Below are 24,957 nucleotides of genomic sequence, written 5' to 3'. Positions count from 1 at the left end.
GCGTTTCTATAGAGCAGAAGCCTCTTGTTCAAAGATGGTATCGCTACTGCAGATCCGTCTAACTCTCAAGAATTGTCCAACAGGTATCCCTTTGATCATGGGTTTTGGATGGCATGACTAAGCGAGGAGGAGAGTATTGCCCGATTAAGGCTTTCTATAAAGGAAAGTAGTAACACCCAATTTCTTACCAATCAATTCCACATCTAAATAGCATATGGTTTTGTTGTCCCCCTGCCCTGTGAACAACAATTTTTTAATATCAGAGTTCAGGAACACAAGGAAGGAATCGAGGTGTGCAACCCTATCCTCCATGACGATCAACAGATCGTCTAACTACCTAAGAAATAGCTTGATCAAAGGTCTAAAGGGGTTCTCTGATCCAAAGATGCGGGACTGCTCTCACCAACCCATATACAGATTGGCAAGGAAGGGCGAAAACTTTGCCCCCATCACAGCCCTGCATCTTTGGAGATAGAACCCCCCATCAAATGCAAAGTAGTTGTGAGAAAGAAGAAACTCCAAAGTGTCCAAAATAAACAGGCGATGTGCCACAGGTAATGCAGTCAAAAGTTCCAAATAGAACGAGACCGCCTCAATAGCCAAATCATGAGGTATTAAAGAATATAAACTGCATACATCACAAGTCAACCAGGAAAAAAAATTCTTTCCACTCCAAGTTGTTAACTATCTGCAACAGGTGATTGGTGTATTTTAGACATCCCGGTAGTTTGACCACTAAAGGCTGTAGTTGTTTATCCAACCATTGCCCAATCTTCTCATTAAGGGACCCAATTCCCGATATAATCGGTCTCCCATGAAGGGGGTTGAGTCCTTTATGAGTTTTGGGCAAATGGTAGAAAGTGGGGAGAACGGGATGTTCTCGGACCAGTGTCTTTACTTCCTTACGTTTGAATAACCCTGTCCACCAACCCAGATAGAAGTGCCTTGTGTATCTCTGTGTGGGGTCACCTTTAAGAGTGGTGTACGTTTTAGAATCGAATAATTGGCAGATTGCTTCCTTTCTATACTGTTCCACATTCTTCACCACAATCAAATCCCCCTTGTCCGAATTTCGAATCACAATAGATTTATCTTCTTCCAAATTCTTTAAGGACAACCGTTCACCCTTGGTGAGGTTGTCTTGCCATACAAATTGTCCTTCAAGAGTAGACTGAGCCAAATTGGTCAGATCCCGTTCAACAATTTTTTGGAATGTATGCATCTCAGGAGTGGGGGAACTGTCCTGGTAAAACTCAGATATAGTCTTGAAATCTTCATACTGGACAGACCCCCCATCGGTATTGGGTGTAACTGAGGGTTGGCTATCTTGGACCAAATCTTCCAGGTCTCTGATAGCACAATGTTCCCTAAAAGTAAACTCAATGGCGTCAGGTGTCAACAGGGGATTGGATGGAATCAGCAGGCTCTCAGTTTTCTGCTGCAAAATAATGTTTTTTAATTGTTAAATTCTGAATAAGCGTATTAATATCCAAGATGGTATCAAACAAGTTAAAATGTCTTTGAGGACAAAAATGTAACCCCTTAGACAATAAACATATATCGTCCTCAGAAAGTAGTCTATCGGATAGATTCATATCACAGGACATTCCTCTAAACTTAACGTGGTGAACGTTGGAATGGATATTGCTTCTGGTCTCCTGCGTCTCCGCTTCTTACCTCTTCTCTGGGTCCCCTTAAGTCCCTTTGCCGGCCCTTCCTGTGTTTTCATCTTCGCTGGACATTTTTTGATGAACTTGGGGTGTATGTACACTCCTGTGGATTAGAGGTAGTCAGTTGTATCGGCAACCCCTCCGAATTAGAGGTTGTGAAGCAGTGGCGGCTGGTGGAATTTTTCTTGGGGGGGAGGGGAGGCAAACAGCCTATGGCTCTAACTAATCAGGTGCTTCAAAAAAAAATCCCCTGCCACTGTAATTCATGCGCCCAGTGCCCCGAAAGGAGCCGAATGCATGAATGGGTGGCCATGGATAGATTCATGCTTACAGGGGGTGGCTATAGATTATGCATATAGGGGTGGCGTGAGAGAAGGACCAGTCCTCCTAATGGACAGTCTGGCTGCACAGCCTTGGTATCCATGCAATTGCAGACACTTGGCTATTAAACGGTTGTCTAGCCACTTGTTGGTTTGCCACTTGTTGGTTGGTTTGTTGGTTGGTTTGAGGGTGTCCTTGTGTACCCTGATTTGCCGCTCCCACTGGGAAAACATCATCCTCAATCACCTACTATTTGTGCTCTGGGAATCTTCCAAAATCCTTTAAAAGTATAAAATGTCTTAATGCTTTCATCTACTGAATATTGCCATGCAATTTTAGCCTTCCTTCTGAGGCGTGAGGGACCATCTATCCGAATAATGCTGTGCAACACTGTCTAGGAATATGTCTTAATGTTACCAGCATGCTTCCATCTAACCCCTGAAGAAGGAAATTAATACAGTCTGTTTAGCCTTTTCTCTGTTTCCCGAAACATGTTGGGACTTGTTGTGCCCACCATATTCAATCGACTTCCAGTCTAGTAATGTTGTATGCTCTCAACATCCAATTAGCTGCTGATTTCTATCGTACATGTATTTCAATTTCATGATTTTAAAAGTTTATTGTATATTCTATTCTATTTTGTATATATTTATCCAATAAAATTTATATTTTTATATACATCTTCTATGATTCTATTGCCAATATCCTGTCCACCCTTTTACCCACACCATCCCCTTGGGGCACACCCTTCCTTTTTTCTAATCGCAATTGGGATGTGGTAAAAGCTGTCAGGATTTCCTTATTGGTTGGTTTCCTCTTCCTTTTTTTTTTTTCTAATGGACAGTCCGCCACTGCTGCGAAGGTATCCTCCATTAAATCTGACTCCATATCAGAAAAGCTCACGTTTTTTGAAGCTGCTAGCCAGCTGAGATGAACTGTTTCAGTGGCGTCCACGCTTCCAAATGTGGATGTTATTGGTTTCATAGTAAATTTTATCCCTCAGCATCTTTTCCTTTTTGCCTGCGATTATTTCTTGTTCAAGGTGATTTAATTGGTCATTCAGATGTTTGTCAAGGTCTAAGAAATCTGTTGCACCTTGTAACAGTCTAATAGGTTGTTTTGTGAAACTAATATTTCTTGTTGTAAAGCATCCATCTCCTTTTGTTTGGACATGAGGATAATATTCACCGGAGTACTCGAGCAAGTTGACACAGCATCTGTCCACTGTTTCTTAAGAGCCTCATCCTGTAATTCAAAAGATGGACATTTCTTTATCCTCAGACCCCTGGGAAGGCGTTTTATAGACAAATACTCTGATGACGTGCCCACATTCCAGTAAGCCCGGATCCCTTTAGTCATGCTGCGTTCAAGCCGACGGAGGAGCAGTTTGAAGGAGCCCACCCCATTTTCCAGATTACTGTTCAATATATCATGGGCATTGGCTTTCAAGGGATTATCCCCCAACTGCTTGAAGGTGCGGCTGGCATCTTGTGGTGTAGTTTCATCAGTCATCTTAATTCAATAGTGTAGCCTAATCAAAGTCAATACAGAGCTAACTCACCGAGCCAGGCGTGGCAGCAAAACACAGAGGGAAACACCAAAAAGGACTGCTGCTCCAGGTGAGTAGATTGAGTAGATCTAGATGAAATCAGATGGGTGGGACTCTTCATACGGGTGCAAGCCCCCATTCGCCTGTCATGGAAAACTGAATCAAAGAAATTGGCTGCACACCGAAGTAACAGAAGTCTATTTATTAAAAGCTACATGAAAAGTACATGACATACACAAGTGCAATAGCCGGGACAGAGGTGGAGGCATTTCACACAACTACATTGTGCCTACTCATCACCTTGAGATGTGCCACTGACATTCCTTAAATAGGCCCCCCTCCCCCACACCCGTATCTACAGGTGTGGGTAGGGCTCAGCAGACACACCACCTGTCCTATTGGATATAGTGCTGTGTACTGGTGACCAAAAAAGGGGAGGGGGGAGGGAGATGGCATAACGGTTTTCTGGTATCCACTTGTATTTGTGTTGTGTCTGAGTGGTGAGAGGCGGTTGGCTCCTGGTGTTCTTTATCCATTGACATGTATTTGATGCTTTATGTTATTTTATATCAGAGTACAATGAGACAAGACGAGCCATCCCACCCCCCTCCTCTTTTTTGGTTCTCAGTACCCAACACTATAAGCAATTGGGACAGGTGGTGTGTCTGCTGATCCCTACTCACACCTGGAGATACAGGTGTGGGGGGTGGCTATTTAAAGAGGATCTACTCTTTCTACTCGTCCATATAAGTGACTATTGATATAGTCACTTATATGGACTTATACATTGGCATTTAGACATAGTCAAGGTGGAGCAGATGCTGTCTTTCAAATATTTAATTCAACCTTGCTCCCCAGTGGGGACAATATTTGACAGCAGCGGGTTATACATTGCCATTATTTCCAAGGCGCGAGTGCTTTCTGTTTTTATAACCCCGGTATAGTTTTTTGCAGCCGGCAGCTTGCTTTCTCATGAAAGCGGTCCGAGCGGCCCATGTGCCGCTGGAACGCTTTCTGAAGTGGCGGGAGGGGGCTTCCGGCCAGTGTTTCTCAGGCTTACCGTTTCTGACAGTACGGCCGGCTGCTCCCATAGGCAATGAAAGAGTAGATCCTCTTTGATTGCCTCTATTGGCCTTGGAGGACCGGAGCGACATCATGACACCACTTCCGGTCCAGGCTGGAAGTAAATCATTTTTAAAACTTTTTTAAAGCAAAAGATTAAAAAAAAATTGTTTTTCAGATTTTTTGCTTTTAAAGGGAAAGAACAGATTTGGGGTCTTTTTGACCCCAGATCTCTCCATAAAGAGGACCTGTCATCCTTATTTCTATTATAAGGATGTTTACATTCCTTGTAACAGGAATAAAAGTGATAAAATAAGTAAAGACAGCGTAAAAATAAAATAAATATGAAAAAAAATTGAAGCACCCACATCCCTCCGTGCTTGTGCGCAGAAGCGAACGTATATATAAGTTGCGCCCGCATATGTAAAACGGTGTCCACTCCACACATGTGAGGTATCATCACGAATGTTAAAGCAAGAGCAATAATTCTAGCGCTAGACCTCTGTAACTTTAAACAGCTAACCTGTAATTCTATTGTGAAAAACACAGCTAACCTGTAAAGGCATTTAAAACTTTGCCTATGGAAATGTTGAAGTACCATAGTTTGTCGTCATTCCAAAAGCTTGTGCAATTTTAAAAAAGTGTGACATATTAGGTATCTATTTACTCGGTGTAACATTATCTTTCACATTTTACAAAAAGTTTGGGGTATATATAGTGCTTTTTTTATTAACTACTTAAATACAGGGCACTTCCCCCTTCCTGCCCAAGCCAATTTTCAGCTTTCAGCACAGTTGCATTTTAAATGACAATTGCGCAGTCACGCAACACTGTACCCAAACAAAATTTTTATAGTTTTGTTCCCACAAATAGAGCTTTATTTTGGTGTTATTTGATCACCACTGTGGTTTTTATTTTTTGCTAAATAAAAAAAAAGACTGAAAATTAAAAAAAAAAAAAAAAAAAAAGTTTTTCTTTGTTTCTGTTATAAAATTTTGTAAATAAGTATGTTTTCTCCTTCACTGATGGGCACTGATGAGGCAGCACTGGTGGGCACGCATAAGGTGGTACTGATGATGGGTACTAATATGCAGCACTGATGGGCATTGATAGACGGCACTGAAAGGTGGCACTGATGGGTACTTATAGGCGGCACTGATGAGGAGGCACCGGCAGGCATTACTGATGGGCACTGATTGGCATCTGTAATGGGCACTGATTGGCATCCCCGGTGGTCATGAGTGGGCATCCTCGGGGGGATAATCATTCAGCGCAGACCCCCCTCCTGTCAAGAGAGCAGCCGATCAGCTCTCCTCTACTCGCATCTGTCAGTGCAAGGGGAGAAAAAGCCAAAAAACGGCTCTTCTTGTTTACACTGTGATCAACTGTGATTGGACAGAGTAAAGAGCCTACGTCAGAGACGCTTTTCCGAGATCAGAGATGCGTTGTGTCCGACACACCACACCAACGATCGCCGCAATGCGCGCCCCCCCACGTCAGAGACGCTTTTCCGAGATCGGAGATGCGGTGTGTCTGACACACCACACCAACGATCGCCGCAATGCGCCCCCCCCCCCCCCAGGCGCATGATCGCGGCTTATCCTGCTGGATGTCAAATGACGTCCAGTCAGGATAATGAAACCACTTTCTGTCCGTCATGCTCCTATTTGGCGAGCGGGAAGTGTTTAAAACGTGTTTATTTAAAAAAAATTGCGTTTGAAAACCGATGCACAAATACCTTACGACATAAAAAATTTCAATGATCGCCATTTTATTCCCTAGGGTCTCTGCTAAAAAAAAATAATAAAATGCTTGGGGGTAATAGGTAATCTTCTTGCAAAAAATACTGATTTAAACTTGTAAACAAAAAGTGCCAGAAAAAGCCTGGTCGGCAAATTGTTTTTAAAGAAAAAAAAAAAGTGTCGATCACTGTGGAAAAACACTGTTTCCTCTCTGCAACATGCAGCCTCTGTTTACATGTGTGATTGCTGTAACTGGTCAGGAGTTTATTTACAGCAGCTGGACAACAAGTGATTAACCACTTTCGGACTGCCCCTGTGCAGAATCACGTATTTATGCTGTACGTGATTTCTCACTTTTGCCTTGCCGGCAGCCCGCTTCTACTGCAATTCTATCTGCAAGTGCCAAGCAATGGATGTCAGCCTGCACCAGCCGATCTTTCGGCAGACACACAGAATGGAGCTCTGCCTATGTAAACAAAGCAGAGCTCCATTCTGACAGGGGGAAAGTGATGGATTTTGTGTCCCTGCAAAGGAGAGAATAAAATCCATCACTTCCCTTAGAAATAGCAGTACACAGTTTAAACAAAAACACTGGCTACTCACACAGTTAACCCTTTAATCACCCTAGATGTTTATCCCTGTCCCAGCCAGTGTCATTAGTACAGTGAAAGTGCATATTTTTAGCACTGATCACTGTATTAGTGTCAATGGTTGCCACAAGTGTCAATTAGGGTCCAATTGTCCGCCGCCATATTGCAGTCCCACTATAAGTCGCTTATCACCGCCATTGCTAGTATAAAAAGAAATAAATAAAAATCCAGTATATATACCATAGTTTGTAGACAGTATCACTTTTGCGCAAACCAATCAATATACGCTTATTGGTATTTTTTTTTACCAAAAATATGTAGCAGAATACATATTGGCCTAAATATATGAAGACATTTGATTTGTTTTTTTTATAGCAGAAAGTAAAAAATATTGGGTTTTCCTTTCAAAAATGTCAGTCTTTTTTTGTTTATAGCGCAAAAACCACCAAGAAAGCTCTATATGTGGGGAAAAAAATGACAAATGTTATTTGGGCACAGCGTTGCATGACTGCGCAATTTTCAGTTAAAATAACGCAGTGCCGTATCACAAAAAATAGCCTGGTCATGGGGGTGGGGGTCAAGTGGTTAAAGAAAAACTACAGCATTTTCAGCTGGTTAAAGAAAAAAAAAAACTGTTGGCTTATATACCACCTGGTGGACTCAGCTCCCTGCATAAATTTTCTATAGGATTTAAAGGCAACAAATGAGTGGCTCAAGAAGAAGCACATTAAGACCATGGAGTGGCCTAGCCAGTCTCCAGACCTTAAAGGGGTTGTAAACCCTTGTGTTTTTTCAACTTAATGCATCCTATGCATTAAGGTGAAAAACACCTGGCAGTGACCGGCCCCCCAGCCCTCCCGTTTTACTTACCTGAGCCCTGGAACTTCACCCGGCGGGGACGCGCTGTCCCCTTGCCCAGGGTTCTCGGCTCTTGATTGGATAGATTGATAGCAGCACAGCCATTGGCTCCCGCTGCTGTCAATCAAATCCAATGACACAGGTGTTGGGGGCGCAGCCGAGTCATACATTCGGCGGCTATGGACGCCGAATGATGGACTTGGGAGCGTGCCCACAAGGTAATCCATCGGGAGAGCGCTTCTCCTAGGGGGATATCTGATGTGGGGAGGAGCCGCGAGAGCCGCCGAGGGATCCCAGAAGTCGGTGTTCGGGGCCACTCTGTGCAAAACGAGCTGCACAGTGGAGGTAAGTATGACATGTTTATTTTTTTTTAAATATTCAAAGCTTTACAATCACTTTAATCCTACAGAAAATTTATGGAGGGAGCTGAAGCGAGTTGCCAAGAGACAGCCAAGAAACCTTAAGGATTTAGAGAAGATCTGTAAAGAAGAGTGGACCAAAATCCCTCCTGAGATGTGTGCAAACCTGGTAACCAACTACAAGAAACGTCTTACATCTGTGCTTGCCAACAACGGTTTCTCCACTAAGTACTAAGTCATGTTTTGCTCAGGGATCACATAGTTATTTTACTTACTGAACTGCAACTCAATTTATAAAAATTTTTATCGTGTTTTTTTCTGGATTTTTGGTTGATATTCTGACTCCATCATTTAAAATACACCTATAATAAAAATTATAGATCCTTCATTTCTTTGTAAGTGGACAAACGTACAAAATCTGCAGGGGATCAAAAAGTTATTTTCCACACTGTATTTGTCCTAGTAAACATGGAAAACGAGACAGAGTGATGGAAAATCCAAAATGGTATGGTCATCACCAGAACTGGGGATGGGAAGAAATCTTGCACACTTATTCTGGTGGCAGCTGTCTAAAAGGAAATTTTCTTTCCCTTCCTGCTGTGCCCTTTGGGGCAGAAAGTAAGGTAAGAGTCTGAAAAAATTTTTTAAAAAATGAAACCCGACAGGGGTCTTTAACTATGCACAATGTGAAACCACTTAAAAAAGCAAGGATAGCTGCTAAATAAAGCGGTTTTTACAAAGAAACATCTGAAATTGCATAAAATGTGTGCTAAAAGTATTTACTAAGTAAGAACAGACAATAAAGCAATAAACATTCTGTGCTTTACAAGGTCATACATATATACAAAATTAGAGGACATGAACAGCTCAGGACCTTAAAGTCTCCCATGGCAAAGTCTCACCTGCCAGGTATTCATTTTCCAGGGCTGCCATAATCTGTGCAGATCCTGCAACTGTGGGAGTGCTGTGATCCAAGGGAGGGAGTTTGGTAGCACTCGATGCTCCTGAAATGAGAGGTAACAGTTTAAAACCCATGATCGAAAGGTAAAGTGGAAAGCTAGAATTTCAGACCCCAATCTTCCTCAATCTTGTTTGAACTCCTCCTTCCTTCCTCCCAAAAAAAAGATAAAAACATTATACATACCTTTTTTTCCTGCAGGCTGGTCCAGTGACGCCATGGGTCCTCCTTCCTCCGTGGTGGTCGTGTTTTCCTCATTGACTGCCTAGCAGTGGGACCACAGACTACGTGATTATGCAAACCCAGGCGGCATGACTAACAGGCTGGGCTCACAGGAAGTGGGCAGAATGACAATGGCCACATAAATTGGCAGCAAGAAATTACTTAGTGGGGCTGCTCTGGATTGAATAGATTGAACCCAAGGCAACTAAACCTGGAGTTAAGACTTTAAATAATTTCAAAGCCTGAGACCTTTATTCACTTTTTCAAAACCCATTCACAGAATCAAGTTATGCTGCCGCCTACAGGAGAATTGGACATTGACAAATTAAAGTGGTTCTAATGCCTGTTTTTTTTTTCTACCCTAATGCATTCCCTGCATTAAGGTAAAACACCACACTAACTATCCCCTCCCCCCCCCCTCCAAACACTTAACTGAGCTGGCCAGGGATTGAGCGCTGTGCCCGGCTGCAATCTTCTCTCTCTTCTATTTCTCTTCTAACGGGGACTCAGGCAGCAGTAGGAACCATTGGCTCCTGCTGCTATTAAATGCTGTGAGGGGAGACTGGGGAGCGGGACACGGTAGCACTGTGTGTGTATGGGCACAGGCAGCTCAGCTCGGGAGCAAGCCCATGTGTGCTCCCATAGCAAGTGGTTTGCTAGGGGTGAAAACAGAGAAAAGGAGAAGCCAGGAGTGCCGACTACAATCACTTTAACTGGTTCTCGACTGGCGCACGCCGATGTACGTCGGCAGAATGGCACGGCTGGGCAAATGGGCGTACCTGTATGTCCATTTGAATTTCCCGCTGTGCCAGTGCGTGCGCGCCAGCCGGGAGCTCCGTGAGTCGGGTTGTGGGTCCCACGGACTCGATCGCCATGGGGATACCCGCGATCGCCTCACGGAGAGGACGAACGGGGAGATGCTGATGTAAACAGCATCTCCCCGTTCTGCCTAGTGACAAGTGTCACTGATCACAGCTCCCTGTCATCGGGAGCTGTGATCAGAGTAATGACACTGCTAGCCCATCCCCCTACAGTTAGTAATCACTCCCCTACGACACACTTAACCCCTCCCCGCCCCCTAGTGGTTAACCCCTTCACCGCCAGTGTCATTTACACAGTAATCAGTGCATTTTTAATCGCACTGATCGCTGTATAAATGACAATGGTCCCAAAAATGTGTAAAAAATGTCCGACATGTCCGCCATAACGTCGCAGTCACAATAAAAATCACTGATCGCCGCCATTACTAGTAAAAAAAAAAAATTTGTAATAAAAATGCCCTAAAACTATCCCCTATTTAGTAAACGCTATAACTTTTGCGCAAACCAATCAAACGCTTATTGAGATTTTTTTTTTACCAAAAATATGTAGAAGAATACGATCGGCCTAAACTGAGGGAAATTTTTTTTTTTTTATATATTTTTGGGGGATATTATAGCAAAATGTAAAAAATAAATGCGTTTTTTTCAAAATTGTGGCTCTTATATTGTTTATAGCGCAAAAAATAAAAATCGCAGAGGCGATCAACCACCAAAAGAAAGCTCTATTTGTGGGATAAAAAGGATGTCAATTTTGTTTGGGAGCCACGTCGCACGACCGCGCAATTGTCAGTTAAAGCGACGCAGTGCCGAATCGCAAAAAACGCTCTGGTCAGGAAGGGGGTAAAATCTTCCGGGGCTGAAGCGGTTAAGAAACTGTAAGCCTGCCCCAAGATTACACCTCCCACTACCAACATGCCTCTTTTTTTTTTTTTAAATCTAGTCTAGGTTTTTAACAGCTCTGCTGTGGTCAAGACTAAAAATTTTTGATAGCATTGCCTTTTAACGCTTTCAATTTTTTTTTTTTCAAACAAAACCCTTAACTACATCACTGCTAGAGTTTTGTTTCTGCAGCTATTTGTACCGGTTGTCCTCATCAGCATGGCTTTTGGATTACTATATCTGGACTCTGGATACATTTTGACAGTGACTTTTGGGCACTAGGTTCTGTATGAGGTGGTTTTCAGACACCACTCTGATAAAACTTAGCTGCAGATCTCTTTCCAGGTGCAAAGCCACTGGCATTGCCCTGTATGTAAAGACTCACTTAATGAGTAGACAGGCCAGGCACTGGAGCTACCTCATTTACGTAAGTCGCTTGACACCTTTATTCCTCATTTCCCATCAGTTTTGCTGTGGATGGGTTATCACTGTGAGACCAAGAACTGATGTCATCTACCGGGAGGAGTATCATGCAAGTGTGCTCTCTTTCCTGCTATATATCATCAAGGAAGAATCTCCTGCTGCAAAGAGCCATATGAAACCTCATAAATAGAAAGAGAGGGCACTCAATTGCCACATCCGTAATATTGGGGAAGAAAAAGGGGGTACTACTGGAAGTACTACCTATAGTCGGACTTTATAGGCCAGGAAACAATGGAGAAAGAAACAATATAAAGCATCACATTTATTGAAAAAATACAAATATAAACATAATTGTTGAAAAGAGTAAAAAACATCATACATATGCATTTATGCAATTTGTACAGTAAGCCCTTGTGCATCTACGCGTTTCGCCGTTAGGCTTCATCAGGCCATGACCAAGGTTCAAAGATGCAACAGATAAGAGAACAAATCTCACTGAATCTGAGATCTGAAATGATACATTGCCATTAAAATCAAGACTATTGCACAAACATAGAACATGGTATTGTTTAAAAAGCATATTTTGAATCGCTCAGGGGAAATATATCAAGGACGAGCAAAACAAGGGGGGTACCTTAAGTTGGAGTATGTTATGATATATACCCGCAGCCTGCATAGGCGATGGGTTTCCAAACTATGAGAAATCAAATGTGATAGATTTCAGTAAGTATACCACTAAAAGGATATATGTCACAGCGAAGATATATATGAAGAGCAAATACTTACTAATAAGTGAATTTCACATTTTATAAACAGGGGCAGGTAGAGCCTCCACTCCAAAACATGTATGGGGCCAGCTGAGCAATACTATAGGGTCCGACATATATACAGGAAACGGACCCTTATTAGGATTCAGTAATGTTCATGGCTAATAAAGCCTGAAATTGCACGCTGTGCCTATAAATAGAAGATATAAAGGTGTAAATTACGGGTATTACCAAGCTGCCAGGTTAGCCCAACTCTCCACGGTCTACTCTAAGGCAGAGAAACCAGACTGGATTCAGATAGAGAGACAGGCTGCCCCATCCTATACCCTGGATTTTCTACTCTGGGTTCCCCCAAGACAGCGACCCCCAATACTTTCCCCGTCTCTATCCCAATCATTCAAACTATGGGATAACCTAAGAAACAACCCCACTTTAATCTCGAGATGTCACCCGCTAGCGCACATTTTCAATAATCCAGACTTTGTCCCAGGGTTGGATATCTTCAGATGATGGCTGGACAAGGGACTGTACCGAATCGGACACTTCTTCACTAATGAGGGCCCTATTTCTCTTGAGTTCTGTCTCAATCATCTTGAAATACCAAATTCTGAGCGTTATAGATTTCACCAAATAAGACACTTTCTCCGCCTCACACATTTACACCATACGAATTATGGTGTGGGCGATCCATGGAACAGAGGGGAGGGATCTCTGTCATCTATCAGTCACTAGTCCTTCAATCCCAAAAGACTCCTTACATGCTAGCCTGGGAGAGTGATCTTTCCCTCAACTGGGAAGTTGATAAATGGAGAAGCTCCTTTAACAGAGCCTTTAAGGGCATTAAGAATATCTCCCTTATTGAATCAAGTATCAAGGTCATTACCAGATGGTATCTCACCCCAGCCAAATTATCCAAAATGTTCCCAACAGCGGACCCCAAGTGCTTCCGAGGGTGTCAGCTCTTGGGTTCAATGGCCCACGTATGGTGGGAATGCCCCAGACTGAGGCCCTTCTGGGGCAAGATATTCTCCCTGATTCGAAAAATAACGAGGATCCAAATCCCGAAAACCCCAGCCATAGCTCTTCTCAATGACAACTTGCCCAAGACTCCAAAACGGTCACGTAAACTAATACACTTCATCCTCCTAGGTGCCAAACTCACCATTGCCAAAGCATGGAAACAACCCAAGGTTTCCTTTAAGGCAGCTATTCGTAAAGTTTCCTGGATTATGTCCCAAGAGAAACTCTTGAGCGTTCTATACGACACCAAAGCGCAATTTGAAGCTATCTGGGAACCATGGGCGCAGTTTATTGGTATTTCCCTCATACCCGGCGTCTAACCTTAAAATCACGAGCATTTTAAATAGGGGGCGGGGGCCCCTCCCGATGATGGGCTAGCTTCTTTCTCCCTTTCCTCTGCCTTCCCCTCTTCTCTCCTTTACTGTCACTACTCTTCTGCTCACCATTTTAGGGGGGCTGGGAAAAGTCCTCCAGACTTGGGTGTAAAACATACCCCGAAAGGAGCTTTTATATATTTTTTCTAGAAAGTTAGCAAACCAGGCTACAGCTACTTCAAAGTGTTTTTTTTGACCCCGAGGCTCCATGGTAAACATAAGTTGGGGGTGGCTTGTAAAGATCCTCCCGCGCACAGCTGGATCCCTTTCGGGGTGCCGGCGGAATCTCTTCGGGCCTCTCTACGCAACTGTACTCATACTTGGCGGTCTACACATTCCTTGATGAGATGCAGCAGCTCCGTAGGCCCTGTTTTTGATTTGATTATTCGATAGACTTTTACACCTGGTGTTGTCAGTATAAACGTCCCGCTTAGGGGTACGACATGTAATACTCTGATGTTATTTGCATTATTCTGTTTTGCTTTTGTTTTTTATTTTGTAAAACTAATAAAAGATTTTGAAAGATAAAGGTGTAAATTAAAGATCTTTGATGACAACCCAAATGCTTACACAGCAGAGAGAGTAGTGGGTAGTACTTACATGGAGGATATAGTAAGAAAAACGTGCCCCTGGGAGACAGCCGGGCGCTGCACAACCAGCCCATATACAGAGGAGCGTTATTTATACTGGTAAGTGAGGTCTCAGCAAGTCATTGAGATCATATCATATTTGCATCAGCTGGCCCTTTAAAAAAGGGAATTATGGGCATTGTAGTGGGGCAGGTGAAACCTGGCGTGCCGTGCGCATGCGCACCCTGGGCACTGCACAATAGAAAGAGTTATGGGTATTGTAGGCGGTGGGACAAACCGGGCACCGCATACAAGCAAAGGGAAAGCTACGGATACAATAGGCTGCGCAGCGAGTGGGACAGTGCAGGATATAGAAGGATATAGACAGAACGGATTATGGGGTTTGTAGGCAAGGTACCAGACAGGCAATTACATTGACTCCACACCAATATGCATCACCATGGAGTAGAGGAACTCACAGGAGCGGATTGGTGGTCGCTATAAAGCAAAACGCCATTATAAATGCCTATCTGGGATAATATGCAAAAAGACATGGAAGAATAAATAAAGCCATGTAGTATAAATTGGTACATAAAATGTAACATCCTTGAGTCCTATGAGTGTGCAACACAAGCCAGATAAAAACAAAACAGGTATGCATATGAATATTTAAACATATAAACAAATTGTAAGGATGGTTACCATTGTTTACAAATAATCAGAAATGAGTAACATTCGAATATAAAGAAAAATACATATTCCTAAATAACCATACTAAATGTATACCCTGTGGTGTCCCATTGACCCATTTGTGGGGCCCATATTCCACTGACTAAATATACACTACGAATGACATAGATTCTAAATATAAATATATACAATGATCATAGACAGAAAAGCTATATCAGAAGGCAGATATCATGGAGCAACCGAGGGAAGACAAAAAGGGAGGGGAAAGGCAGGATATATGCAAATGCAAAGCAACAAGTTAACCTGATTGGTCATTATTACAGAAATGGTCTAAAGCTCATCATGTCGTTCAAGCCTGGATACACGGGGGCCCGTAATTTATGTATCCATTGAGTTTCTCGTTGGAGTACTCTTTTGTCAAAGTTACCTCCATGGGGATCTACGTGAAGAGCAGCGAATTTGAAAACTATGGGGTTGTATTTGTGTTTAAAAGCTATATGATAGCCCATAGTGGTATTCAGAAGACCACTAGTGGCATAGTATACATGATCTTTGATCCTTCTCCAAAATGGCCTGATAGTTTTGCCAACTAGAATGCTCCACAGAAAAAAAATGTAGATGACTCCTTGAGTTTGGCAGGTGATGTGATGTCGTAAAACATGAATGCGGCCATTTGGGAGAGGAAAAGAGGGTCCCACCAATAGTAGATCTCAAAAATCACAGATACCACATTGAAATAAGCCTGGTGGACCTTGTGTTATGTTATTAGTTTTGCAATAATGGCTCCGCACTAAACAGTCTCTGACAGATCTTGCTCGTCGATAAGTGATTTCATGCTTGGGCCCGATATATTTGGTCAAAGTGGGATCTGCCAGCAGGATGTGCCAATGTTTTTGAATTACCGACCGTATAACCCGATGTTGATCAGAATAGGTCGTTATGAATCTTACTCTGTCGGAATCAGTTTGTTTGGGTCCTGGAAAGAGAATAGTACTCCTTGGTCTAGCCATAGCTTTTTGAAAGCTTTTTTTAAGGCTGGTATTGCTGTATCCCCTGGCCAAAAGACGTTCATATAGAAGGTCTGCCTCCCGCCTGAAGTCAGAATCAGTAGAGCAATTGCGTTTAAGGTACAGGTATTGGCCAAAGGGGATACTTTGAATGAGGGGCTGGGGATGTGGACTTAGCGCATGCAAAATTGTATTACCCGCAGTGGGTTTCCGATATAATGACATACTGATCAGGCCATCCATAGTGATGTTGATAGTGATATCCAAATATGCAATAGTGGTGAGACTTGACTGCATAGTGAATTTTAAATTATAGTCATTATGACTTAAAATGGCCATAAACTCATTAAGCGCTTCTGGTGGTCCCGCCCATAGCACCAAAATGTCGTCTATGTAGCGGATCCACCGCAGCATGTAAGAGAAAAGGTTTGAGTGCCCCTTGTTGGCAAACAGATCCTGTTCCCACCCCCCAGGTACAGGTTTGCATAAGAGGGTGCGCAACACGTACCCATAGCGACTCCCTGTACCTGGAGGAAGTGGGATCTGTCAAAGGAAAAGATGTTCTTTGTAAGAATATGAGAAAGTAACTGTAGTACGAAGCCATTGAGACCTGCTAAATTAGGTCCCCTCTCACTGAGGAAAGTAGCAACAACCTCCATGCCCAGTTTGTGTGGAACAGATGAATATAACGTCTCCACATCTATGGCAACCAAAGAGCAGCCAGGAGGCACAATGAGGCCTTCCAGGTTTCTCAGGAGATCAGGGGTATCTTTGATATACAAGGGTAGTGTGATGACGTGAAGGCGTAGGTATTCATCTACAAATTTACTTGTTCTTTCTGTTTTCGAGCCCATGCCAGAAACTATGGGACGTCCTAGTGGTTTTGTAGGATGTTTATGTATTTTGGGGAGCGAATAAAAGGTAGGAATTCTAGGGTGGGGAACTTGTATGCCTTCAAAAAGCTCACAAAGTTCTAGGACATCTGATCGGGGACGACAAAGAGGTCGAAGCTCAAAAAAAAGAACACAAACTGGTGGAGGGTAACAAACAGGTACAGACAAAAAAAGAGCACTGGGTGATCTTAATCCATCAGCAGACAATAAGAATGTATTACATACTGACTCCACTCCTATGGTGAATAGAGGGGTTTCTATGTTTCCTAATCAAACACCGGGTGCTTCTTCTGACACTTCTTCCATCACTACATGGGTAACTTCCAAAGCAGAACTTGACACTCTACTACAAATTATAGATTGTGCAAAAACGTTTGCCCTTTCGAGACCCGCTAGTACAGCGGCAGCTGGGGCAATCCAAAAGAATTCAAAGAAATAACGTATAGATAATTTTTTCCCTACGGTTAAAACACAGTCATCTGATACGAACCCCAATATCATTTCGCCTCCAAATTCTGCTGTGAATACATCAACAATAGAAAACTCTGTTAACATGGCATTTTTGGGCAACTCATGCATGCTGGATGCTTATGTGGTCATTGTTTGCAGGTATGTTTTCCCTTTTTATGGCATTCACCTGTTTTTCCTATCTCCTTCTCAGTGTTGCTCTAGGATCATTGTGCTCTTTATGGCCTTCACCTGGGCTCTTCCTATCCCCTTTTCTATGCTTGCTCTGGGATCACTGTGTCGGGCTCAGTTTTCACTAGTGCGACTTGTCACTGCAAAGTCACATGTCAAGCCGTACCCCATGATTTCCAATGAGTACCGTTCATATCTGTGTTCATAGACTTTAACCACTTGCCGACCGCCTCACGTCTATATACGTGAGCAGAGCGGCACGGGCAGGCAAAATCACGTACCTGGTACGTGATTGCCTTCCCGCGGGCGGGGGGTCCGACAGGACCCCCCCCCCCGGTGCCATCGGCGGTCGGCATTTGGTTGGGAGCGATGAGAGACGAGGGGGAGACCATCCGATCGTGGCCCCCCCCTCGCGATCGCTCCCAGCCAATGAGAAACATCCCCTGCATCTGTATAGTACACAGAGGCAGAGGATGTGATGTCATCTCTCCTCGGCTGGGCAGTTTCCGTTCCAGCGCCGAGGAGAGACGACATGTAAGTGCACCAACACTCACACACAACACAGTAGAACATGCCAGGCACACTAAACACCCCCGATCGCCCCCCGATCCCCCCCAATCACCCCTCCCCCCCCAGTCACAAACTGACACCAAGCAGGTTTTTTTTTTTTTTTCCTGATTACTGCATAGTGTCAGTTTGTGACAGTTACTGTGGTAGGACAGTGAGTGGTAGCCCCCTGTAGGTCTAGGGTACCCCCCTAACCCCCCCTAATAAAGTTTTAACCCCTTGATCACCCCCTATCGCCAGTGTCGCTAAGCGATCATTTTTCTGATCGCTGTATTAGTGTCACTGGTGACGCTAGTTAGGAACGTAAATATTTAGGTTCGCTGTCAGCGTTTTATAGCGACAGGGACCCCCATATACTATCTAATAAATGTTTTAACCCCTTGATTGCCCCCTAGTTAACCCTTTCACCACTGATCACCGTATAACTGTTACGGGTGACGCTGGTTAGTTTGTTTATTTTTTATAGTGTCAGGGCACCCGCCGTTTATTACCGAATAAAGGTTTAGCCCCCTGATCGCCCGGAGGTGATATGCGTCGCCCCAGGCAGCGTCAGATTAGCGCCAGTACCGCGAACACCCACGCACGCACCGTACACCTCCCTTAGTGGTATAGTATCTGAACGCATCAATATCTGATCCGATCAGATCTATACTAGCGTCCCCAGCAGTTTAGGGTTCCCAAAAACGCAGTGTTAGCGGGATCAGTACAGATACCTGCTAGCACCTGCGTTTTTCCCCTCCGCCCGGCCCAGCCCACCCAAGTGCAGTATCGATCGATCACTGTCACTTACAAAACACTAAACGCATAACTGCAGCGTTCGCAGAGTCAGGCCTGATCCCTGCGATCGCTAACAGTTTTCTTGGTAGCATTTTGGTGAACTGGCAAGCACCAGCCCCAGGCAGCGTCAGATTAGCGCCAGTACCGCTAACACCCACGCACGCAGCATACGCCTCCCTTAGTGGTATAGTATCTGAACGCATCAATATCTGATCCGATCAGATCTATACTAGCGTCCCCAGCAGTGTTAGCGGGATCAGCCCAGATACCTGCTAGCACCTGCGTTTTGCCCCTCCGCCCGGCCCAGCCCAGCCCACCCAAGTGCAGTATCGATCGATCACTGTCACTTTTTTTTGTAGCATTTTGGTGAACTGGCAAGCACCAGCGGCCTAGTACACCCCGGTCGTAGTCAAACCAGCACTGCAGTAACACTTGGTGACGTGGCGAGTCCCATAAGTGCAGTTCAAGCTGGTGAGGTGGCAAGCACAAGTAGTGTCCCGCTGCCACCAAAAAGACAAACATAGGCCTGTCGTGCCCATAATGCCCTTCCTGCTGCATTCGCCAATCCTAATTGGGAACCCACCGCTTCTGCAGCGCCGTACTTCCCCCATTCACATCCCCAACCAAATGCAGTCGGCTGCATGAGAGGCATTTATATGTCCTCCCGAGTACCCCTACCCAACGAACCCCCCCAAAAAAGATGTTGTGTCTGCAGCAAGCGCGGATATAGACGTGACACCTGCTATTATTGTCCCTCCTGTCCTGACAATCCTGGTCTTTGCATTGGTGAATGTTTTGAACGCTACCATTCACTAGTTGAGTATTAGCGTAGGGTACAGCATTGCACAGACTAGGCACACTATCACAGGGTCTCCCAAGATGCCATCGCATTTTGAGAGACCCGAACCTGGAACCGGTTACAGTTATAAAAGTTACAGTTACAAAAAAAAGTGTAAAAAAAAAAAAAAAAAAAAAAAAAAAAAAAACACAAACAAAAATAAAAAAAAATAGTTGTCGTTTCATTGTTCTCTCTCTCTCTATTCTCTCTCTCTATTGTTCTGCTCTTTTTTACTGTATTATATTCTGCAATGTTTTATTGTTATTATGTTTTATCATGTTTGCTTTTCAGGTATGCAATTTTTTATACTTTACCGTTTACTGTGCTTTATTGTTAACCATTTTTTTGTCTTCAGGTACGCCATTCACGAATTTGAGTGGTTATACCAGAATGATGCCTGCAGGTTTAGTTATCATCTTGGTATCATTCTTTTTAGCCAGCGGTCGGCTTTCATGTAAAAGCAATCCTAGTGGCTAATTAGCCTCTAGACTGCTTTTACAAGCAGTGGGAGGGAATGCCCCCCCCCCCCCACCGTCTTCCGTGTTTTTCTCTGGCTCTCCTGTCTCAACAGGGAACCTGAGAATGCAGCCGGTGATTCAGCCAGCTGACCATAGAGCTGATCAGAGACCAGAGTGGCTCCAAACATCTCTATGGCCTAAGAAACCGGAAGCTACAAGCATTTTATGACTTAGATTTCGCCGGATGTAAACAGCGCCATTGGGAAATTGGGGAAGCATTTTATCACACCGATCTTGGTGTGGTCAGATGCTTTGAGGGCAGAGGAGAGATCTAGGGTCTAATAGACCCCAATTTTTTCAAAAAAGAGTACCTGTCACTACCTATTGCTACCATTGGGGATATTTACATTCCCTGAGATAACAATAAAAATGATTTTAAAAAAAAATGAAAGAAAAGTTTAAAAATAAGATAAAAAAGCAAAAAAATAATAAAGAAAAAAAAAAAAAAAAAGCACCCCTGTCCCCCCTGCTCTCGCGCTAAGGCGAATGCAAGCGTCGGTCTGGCGTCAAATGTAAACAGCAATTGCACCATGCATGTGAGGTATCACCGCGAAGGTCAGATCGAGGGCAGTAATTTTAGCAGTAGACCTCCTCTGTAAATCTAAAGTGGTAACCTGTAAAGGCTTTTAAAAATGTATTAATTTTGTTGCCACTGCACGTTTGTGCGCAATTTTAAAGCATGTCATGTTTGGTATCCATGTACTCGGCCTAAGATCATCTTTTTTATTTCATCAAACATTTGGGCAATATAGTGTGTTTTAGTGCATTAAAATTTAAAAAAGTGTGTTTTTTCCACACAAAATGCGTTTGAAAAATCGCTGCGCAATTACTGTGTGAAAAAAAAAATGAAACACCCACCATTTTAATCTGTAGGGCATTTGCTTTAAAATAATATATAATGTTTGGGGGTTCAAAGTAAATTTCTTGCAAAAAAAAATAATTTTTTCATGTAATCAAAAAGTGTCAGAAAGGGCTTTGTCTTCAAGTGGTTAGAAGAGTGGGTAATGTGTGACATAAGCTTCTAAATGTTGTGCATAAAATGCCAGGACAGTTCAAACCCCCCCAAATGACCCCATTTTGGAAAGTAGACACTCCAAGCTATTTGCTGAGAGTCATGTCGAGTCCATGGAATATTTTATATTGTGACACAAGTTGCGGGAAAGAGACAAATTTTTTTTTTTTTTTTGCACAAAGTTGTCACTAAATGTTATATTGCTCAAACATGCCATGGGGATTTGTGAAATTACACCCCAAAATAAATTCTGTTGCTTCTCCTGAGTACGGGGATACCACATGTGTGGGACTTTTTGGGAGACTAGCCGCGCACGGGACCCCGAAAACCAATCACCGCCTTCAGGCTTTCTAAGGGCGTAAATTTTTGATTTCACTCTTCACTGCCTATCACAGTTTCGGAGGCCATGGAATGCCCAGGTGGCACAAAACCCCCCCAAATGACCCAATTTTGGAAAGTAGACACCCCAAGCTATTTGCTGAGAGGTATAGTGAGTATTTTGCAGACCTCACTTTTTGTCACAAAGTTTTGAAAATTGAAAAAAAAAAAATTTTTTTTCTGGTCTTTCTTCATTTTCAAAAACAAATGAGAGCTGCAAAATACTCACCATGCCTCTCAGCAAATAGCTTGGGGTGTCTACTTTCCAAAATGGGGTCATTTGGGGGGGGGTTTGTGCCATCTTGGCATTTTATGGCCTTCAAAACTGTGATAGGTAGTGAGGAGTGAAATCAAAAATGTATGCCCTTAGAAATCCTGAGGCGGTGATTGGTTTTCGGGGCCCCGTACGCGGCTAGGCTCCCAAAAAGTGCCACACATGTGGTATCCCCGTACTCAGGAGAAGCAGCTGAATGTATTTTGGGGTGCAATTCCACATATGCCCATGGCCTGTGTGAGCAATATATCATTTAGTGACAACTTTTTGTAATTTTTTTTTTTTTTTTTTTGTCATTATTCAATCACTTGGGACAAAAAAAATAAATATTCAATGGGCTCAACATGCCTCTCAGCAATTTCCTTGGGGTGTCTACTTTCCAAAATGGGGTCATTTGGGGGGGGTTTGTACTGCCCTGCCATTTTAGCACCTCAAGAAATGACATAGGCAGTCATAAACTAAAAGCTGTGTAAATTCCAGAAAATGTACCCTAGTTTGTAGACGCTATAACTTTTGCGCAAACCAATAAATATACGCTTATTGACATTTTTTTTACCGAAGACATGTGGCCGAATACATTTTGGCCTAAATGTATGACTAAAATTTAGTTTATTGGATTTTTTTTATAACAAAAAGTAGAAAATATCATTTTTTTTCAAAATTTTCAGTCTTTTTCCGTTTATAGCGCAAAAAATAAAAACGGCAGAGGTGATCAAATACCATCAAAAGAAAGCTCTATTTGTGGGAAGAAAAGGATGCAAATTTCGTTTGGGTACAGCATTGCATGACCGCGCAATTAGCAGTTAAAGCGACGCAGTGCCGAATTGTAAAAAGTGCTCTGGTCAGGAAGGGGGTAAATCCTTCCGGGGCTGAAGTGGTTAAGAATACACAGGCATTGCTTCAAGTCCCATCAAATTGCAGCAAAATCTTGCGACTTTCAGGTCGCAATAGTGGAGACAAAGCTTATGCTGTTTTTCATTTCAGTCTGCTGCTTTGCTCTGTTTCTATGGGAAATGCTGTCCAGGCAGACCACCCATTGCTTTTAAGGTATAGGGATTAGGTAAGTAGTGAAAATTGAGAAAAAGAGAGCCAATATCTATAGTCCTATAAGAACTACAAGATGGAAGGAGCCTTCTGATGGTCAAGACAAAGTCACCGTCTAAGAACAGACATCGAGGCAATGTTGATTAAACTCATCATCTCACCCCTCATTATCATTGCTCCCCATTCACAAACATCACAAGTTACTAGCCCTAATATTCGCTGCATTTGTTGTGGAAGGTCATTTGCCTGCCAAGCTAGTATGTCAAATCTGCTCGGAGCAAGCACTATACAGCCCTGCAAGGACCTCAAGGTGAAGAGAGCCTGCTAAAAGCCAGAACAGTCACCGTTCAAAGCGCAGACATACAGACAACATTGATCAATGTCATCTTCTCACCTCTCATTTTGTTTGCTCCCCATTTACGAACACCACAGATTACCAACCTCAATGGTTGCTGCATTCGTTTTGGAAAGTCATTGCTTGACAAGCTACAGTGCATAAATTGCCTAGCACTTCCATCCAGAGCCAGTAGGTGGTGTCCAAATAGGAACGCTTGCACAAGCTTTGAAGATTGGCCAATAGAGACTTTTTTTGCAAGGACAGCTAAGGACGCAATTACCTGGGTTGTAGTGGAGGAAACTCTCCACAAGGTTAGAAAGTACTAATTTCCTTCACCGAACAACTGGAAGAGTTAAACCAGGAAGAATTGAAGGGGTCAGAGAAAAATGCTTATAAACGGGCTGTCAAAACTGTATACCCTGAAAAAGCTAGAGGTCAACCTGCTGCAGTCTTCTCTGATGATGGATACATCATGAATGTAGCTGGCAAGACATGGCACATTCAAGGAGGCTCAGAAAATTAGATCTAGATCTGAAGTGCTCCTTCTTACTGTAGCTTCTGCAGGTGCTGGCACACCAGCAATAACCAGCCCATGTGCTGAATGAGTCTTAATGGGAGTGGTTTCATAATTGGCAACCAGCTGCTGTACCTGCAGGACTCTGAGTAAAGTGGAAGGGTCTGCATCCCTTTAGACGCGATTCCCTTTTGGAAGTATTTTATCACAAATGAGATTTTTATTGTGTGGATGCCAAGGAATCTGACTTATCTTGGTGCAGACTTCTGTGAAATTATGTTTAGGGGGTGTTCTGTACACATTCTGTGTGCTGAGCACCTCCAGATGGTCATGTTTCATTGCATTTTACAGAAAACTGCAGCCCTGAAAAAAAAAAAAAAATGTGGTGTAACCCTTTAAATAAGCCCATCTGGAAGAAGTAAAGAGACAAGGGGGTAACAGCTTTGTAAGAGCTGAAATTGGCGGCATACTCTGCGGTGGATGTGTCAGACATTAATTGATGTTTTTCAAGAGCGGTGTTTCCTGCGGTCACAGCAAGGAGTGCATTATGGCTGAAGCCATGGCTGGTGGATCCCGATTAAAAAAAAAAAAAAAATGGTGCAAGACACCAGAACACAGATCCAATCTATTTGGGAGTAGACAGGATACAGCCACCTCAAGGGTGACCATTAGCAGGTCAGGGCAAATATTATCTGACAAAAACAGAAAATTCAAAGGTCCAGCATACAGGTGGCGACTCCCAGTAGACACCAGGAGGCAAAATCCTACGGACCGGGGAAAAGATTAGTAAATGAACTGGAGAAGTACCCAATCCTCATTATTGAAGCCTTAAAGCTCTAAGGCTCCTGTCTTAGGAGAACAGCGGAAGTCCCTTTTAAGGGTGCACTAATCCAGGGGGTGCTTGTGCAAAGCTTTACGCACAAACCTGGAGGGAAAACCTTCAGGATCAGTGGGCCATATCAGCTATATTGGCGTGACATTGGCGGAAGTTTAAGGGGAATTCTGTTCCAGTTTGTATCTGGATAGAAAAAAAAAAAACAAAAAAAACAAAAAAAAAAAAACGAGCAATCGTGAAGGTTCCAGTTACCCAGAGGTGATGAGGATTCGGTTCACCTCTGTTCCTAGCAAAAATGAAAAACAGGTAATCTGTGCCCAGTGCTAAAGTTAAAAAAAAAAAAAAAAAAAAATTGACCAGCAGCACAGGAAGTTAGAGTCGTGCAAGATGGAAAACCTCCAATCAATTATATTATTCATAAATCTGGGAGACTGGATTCTCCTGTAGGTT

At 43.2% G+C, this 24,957-nt stretch overlaps 1 protein-coding gene across 1 annotated transcript in view; it reads right to left on the bottom strand.

Moving 5' to 3' along the window:
• Positions 1–24,957, bottom strand: part of RAD52 (RAD52 homolog, DNA repair protein) — a 257,504-nt gene that overhangs the window by 16,165 nt on the left and 216,382 nt on the right. The window contains 1 exon segment of the mRNA XM_073621619.1: positions 9,054–9,155. Within this exon segment, the coding sequence (XP_073477720.1) occupies positions 9,054–9,155 (102 nt within the window).

Source organism: Aquarana catesbeiana, linkage group LG03 (genome assembly GCF_042186555.1).
Source record: "Aquarana catesbeiana isolate 2022-GZ linkage group LG03, ASM4218655v1, whole genome shotgun sequence".
Taxonomy (NCBI): domain Eukaryota; kingdom Metazoa; phylum Chordata; class Amphibia; order Anura; family Ranidae; genus Aquarana; species Aquarana catesbeiana.
This window is presented reverse-complemented; position numbering and strand designations above follow the sequence as displayed.